Source organism: Montipora foliosa, chromosome 12 (genome assembly GCF_036669935.1).
Source record: "Montipora foliosa isolate CH-2021 chromosome 12, ASM3666993v2, whole genome shotgun sequence".
NCBI lineage: Eukaryota > Metazoa > Cnidaria > Anthozoa > Scleractinia > Acroporidae > Montipora > Montipora foliosa.
The window spans coordinates 2,903,413-2,908,273 of record NC_090880.1 but is presented as its reverse complement, the minus strand read 5'-3'; the positions used below and the strand labels follow the sequence as shown (position 1 = coordinate 2,908,273).

The 4,861-nt window shown below is 39.8% G+C and overlaps 1 protein-coding gene across 1 annotated transcript in view; it reads left to right on the top strand.

Annotated features, from left to right (window-relative positions):
- LOC137979315 (uncharacterized skeletal organic matrix protein 5-like) overlaps positions 1 to 4,355 on the top strand; it is a 4,916-nt gene extending 561 nt beyond the window's left edge. Inside the window, exons 2-5 of the mRNA XM_068826553.1 lie at positions 1,132 to 1,314; positions 1,589 to 1,637; positions 1,767 to 1,893; positions 2,099 to 4,355. Of these exons, the coding sequence (XP_068682654.1) occupies positions 1,143 to 1,314; positions 1,589 to 1,637; positions 1,767 to 1,893; positions 2,099 to 2,617 (867 nt within the window). The 5' untranslated portion in view covers positions 1,132 to 1,142 and the 3' untranslated portion in view covers positions 2,618 to 4,355. The remainder of the gene's footprint in view (positions 1 to 1,131; positions 1,315 to 1,588; positions 1,638 to 1,766; positions 1,894 to 2,098) is intronic.
- The last annotated feature ends 506 nt before the right edge of the window (positions 4,356 to 4,861 follow it).

The window sequence follows — 4,861 nt, the reverse complement described above, 5'->3', positions numbered from 1 at the left end:
CCCGCAAAATTTCGTGCTTCACGTAGCTCATTTCAATACTTCATTTTCGGCTGACTGATTAAAAACATTAGCCTTAGTCTAATGAAGCAAAAAATGTATTCAAAATGGATTTACAAATTAACCCCCAAAAAATGTTCCATAGAGAAATTTATGTCGTCTCTTTCTGGAGTGTTGGACAGATAATTTGAACTTTACTGATATATGCCTTTGAAACTTTTCACAACCAATTCGCTCGTCTTGATTGATAAAGATATTCTTGAAGGAAATCCATTTGGAAATCCATTTGGATACATCAATAGTTTAATACTAATCATATAACTTTATTGGGCAAACACAAATTACTGGTGAAACCAGTAGTTTACAAAACCTTAACCTTTAAAGGTACCTTTGTTTGTAAACTTGGTCTAATTAACGTTTACGTTTGATGAAATATCCTTAAACGGTAGCACTTCCGTGCCCCTGCATTTCATAATTTCTTGGAGCGCATTCCTCCAGACCCTCGTAACGACTTGTGCCTCTGGCGCTCGCTTCATTGCCTCCCCCCTCCCCAGTCAAAAATTTGTAGCTACAGCCTTGTAATAATACTTCCTATGTGGACAGGTCAATAGAAGTACGTTCATTTGAAAGAAGACTGATTCGGAAAAGCAAAGCATTTTGGCACAAAGTATGAATCAGTTATGAGTGAAACTGGGGATAAAATTCCCAATCTCTATTTAAAATCCAGGACATCATAGATCAAACACGCAAAAAAGTAATAAACATAGGAAGTTGTAATGTTGCAACACAAGGGTTTCACGTCGTTATACCACACAGGCGGACATGCACGCCACGCAATCTCTTTTAATTTAATCATCATTCCGATACTTGGCGATGACGCCAAAAGGGAATGAGCCGAGTAGAGGGATAAACAGTAGACTTGGATTAAACTGATTGGATGAGGTTGTCAACAAGAAAATTTTCGGGGGTATTTGTAACTATAGGAAAATCTTATTAATTTCCTTATTCAATTTACACTTGTTTAGTACCGCACTATTTCTCGGGAATCAAGGAATTTTGGAATCTTTGTTAAGAGGGCGAGTTTCCGTATTTGTTACAAAATGCGCTGAAGTCTCAGCGTTTATTTCATTGCAGTCTTTTTCTCGATGGCTGTGAATGCAGACAGATCCGACAAATCTTGCGCCAAACCGTTCAACCAGGTCATGCTTTGCAATCTTATGTGCAACTTGCTTCAGGATTCTGGAGCCAATGAGGCTATTAAAACGCTGCAAAATAAACTAGAAAGTCTCATTGCAGTAGTCAAGAATATATCACTAGGTAAGCTGATTTTTAAAAAGCAATCTGTTATTTCGATGGTTTCATTGATCAGAATACAACAATATGAGACGTTGGCGAGAGGCGAAGAAACTATCGCATTTGACGGTCTAGTCGACTTTTCCTGCCCGCCTTTAGCGATTGGCATCCGTCTAATATCGATTCATCCAATATCGCTCGACCAGCTTTGTCAGAGATGTTACTTATCAAAAATAAAATACTTCAAGTAGTTTTGAAGTTATTTCTGATCACGACATTTTTTATATACTTTCTACAGCTGTTCCTGTCTCTTCGTCTTCGTGCAAGGAGCTGTATGAAAAACACAAGTAAGCTCGTAATGAACTTTAGGTATTTTAAAATGTAGACCTCAGGGAATTCAAGAGAAGGCACCTGGGAAACTCTTCGTATTCATCGGCTTCCGAACTATTTCAACAACAAAGTTTTATTTGGTACAGGTTCTCCAAAAGCCAAGTGTATCCACTGATGTTTGGGTCGCAAGAGATTCCTGTTTATTGTCACATGGGAAACTTTGGATGCGGAGGTGGAGGATGGACGCTTGCCGTGAAGATTGACGGGAAAAAGGTATGTGACGGCGCAAGTTTTTCGCAACAATTGAAGTTCTTCCCTAACCACATATAAAAATTTATTTTCGACATCACTTATACCAACCTCGTTCCCAGGGCTTTTCTCCGCCGAGAAAGCCCAACTCTCCGTGGAGAAAAGCCCTGGGAACTAGTAGGTTGTGCTCGTGCAGCTGACTCTTTTGGTTTTTTTGCTTTTATTTCAGAAAACCTTTCATTATGATTCGGCCTTGTGGAGCAATAAAAACCCCTACAACCTCCCAGGAGGGAAGACTGGGTTTGACTTTGAAGAAACCAAACTACCGTCCTACTGGAACACGTCTTTCTCCAAGATCTGCCTCGGTATGAAGATACCTGGTCAGCCAATCAAGTTTCTGGTCATAAACAAGCAGGCCCAGTCTCTGCATTCACTGATAGCTTACGGCAAATATCGCTCCACATCACTGAACCGCAACAAATGGAAGACGTTGATTGGTTCTCAGGCGTCCTTGCAGGCCAACTGTAAGAGGGAAGGGTTCAATGCCGCTTCTAAAGGCCACTCTAGAACAAGAATCGGCATCATTGGAAACAACGAGAACGACTGCCTTACTCCTGATTCCAGAATTGGGTTTGGTAACGGAGGGCATCATGATAATCTCAATACATGTGGGAACTTCGCTATAAATCACCCGTCTTCAGATAATGGGGGCAAGAACATTAAAGTCATGGGATATATTTTGGTTTAGTAGAGAAGAATGCACCTCTGTTTGAATTTTCAAAAGAGTCACAGTTGAAATGAAAGAGCCATTCCATTTTCAAGCCTAGTTTGTAGACGTTGAAGCGATTGACTGAACGAGCGTCAAAGCAAAAATCAATCTTAGGGACGGGTAGCACTAGCCTACAAAAAATTAAATGTCACGAGCTTCATTTTTCGAAAAAAAAGGCTTCTCCTCACACCGGCTCTTTTGAAGTTTGAAGATTTAAAAACATTGTAGTCCACCCTGTCCATAATACACAAAGTACATCTGTTCCACTACCAACTAAGTTTCTTTGCTGTTTACGATTTTAAGAAAGTCCCGGAATGCAAGTGCACCAAATACGTTTAGAGGAGCCCTATGAGTAAACCTTTGCGCTTATCTTTCTATTTTAAAACGCAACAAGTTTTTCGGCCCTACACGCACTGTTTAGAATGACCGATGGGATTGATCAGTACTTGTTGCAGTCAGCATGTGTTACCGAGTTATTGCTCAGTGGAACACCTCACGAAAGGTGTCACTGTGCTATGTGTGCTGAAAATGAATGCGAAGAGACACTTTCTCGTCGATCCGCAAAGTTCACAGGTCCACTCGTACTAGCAAAGGAGCACGACGTGAGATTGCCGTGGACAGTGACAACTGAATGTGTTCACCAAAAGCAAACTACTGCTCTTTTAGTCTGTTATTATTTCATCATTCTATTGGCTATATTCAATACTTTTAAGGTGCACTTTTAACATATTTAAAAGCTGAATGAGCATTAAGGTAATTATATTAAGACGGAGTTAAAACCACTCAATAGCTTTATTTACAAAGTTGAGAAATATCCAGATCTTTTCGGCATCACCTTGTTGTAGTTGAACAGAAGCATTCCTTTACGATAACAATGAAACACGAATTCGCTCTTTCCTACTATCCTCTGGTACTTCATAGGCTTTTGACAACCTCGTAAAAAGTTTAAAGAAGCCGAAAACACCAGTTGGCGATTCTTTTCAACTGGCTCTTTTGTATCTATAAAATGCAACTAACTACAGCATATCTCATGATCCGTTCCAGATTTCATGAAAGGTTGAGAAGTTTTGGAAACAACCCTTGTTTTTACTTATCGCAAACTGAGACATTCGTGGCTGTTTACGTAGCTGAGGACCCTTATTTTTTTTAAATGACCTGGTGTAGTCTGCCAATGATAACGCATTCTTTTTAGATAAAAATCAAACACGAATATTCAGTCATTATTTCCTAGCCAAGATCAGAAAGCAACTGATTGCAACAGAACTCCCCGATTGTAAGAAATGTATCCACGACTTCTTCACAGTTCTCCTTAGATTGAATTTGTCATAAGTCATCAATTTATTTCCGCTCCCCCCACCCTAAAAAGGTGGATATGTAAATGAAAATAAGGGATGTGTTAGTGCCAACATCATCATCATCATCATCATCATCATCATCATCACTCGTTAACAAAAACAAATCCCTTTCCAGTACCCTCAGAGAAACGACGAAGCACCATTTTAGAATCTGGGTTCGAGACACGAGGTTCCTCATTTGTGTCAATGTTGAGCACGCATGGCCTCAGGGGTAAAAATGGCGCGAGAACAGGCTGAAAACATCTCTGATATTTTCCTTAACAAGACTTCACCGAAAATGCTAGAATTGCAGGCAGTGCGTTGCATTAAGCGTTCCTGATCGGATCTAAAAATGTCAGAATGCTGCCAGGAGCTGCTGACAATCATTGAGAAATGTGAGAAGGATGTTAAGGTAATAAAGAAAACTTGATTACTACGAGATTCTGTTGACTGCTGTTGTTTTGTCTATCATTTCGATTCAATTTGACAAACTTTAGCTTACAGACATCTAGTGATGCTCATAGCTCTTAACTAAAAGATCTACATATAGCTTAAGATCTATTTAAGTTAGATGTGCCGGCAGATTAAGCTATTCGTTGCGTAAAGCAGGATTCTAGCATTTCGACCGTGCATGTGTTTGCAAAGAGAAGTGCTACAAACTGCCATCTTATGTAAACACATTACTCTGTTCGTAGTATTGCGAATTTTCAAAGTTAAACATCTTTGTGATCGTTGCCGAGTTTACAAAACCCAGCTTGAAGCGCGATTGCCATTCACTGAATGACGTGTCCCAGTTGCTCGCAAAAACAACTCTTCGGTTCACTTCTCCGAAAAACTTAACTCTTTTGGTGTCTGACAGTTCTATTAGAACAGCCCACAATAACGCACT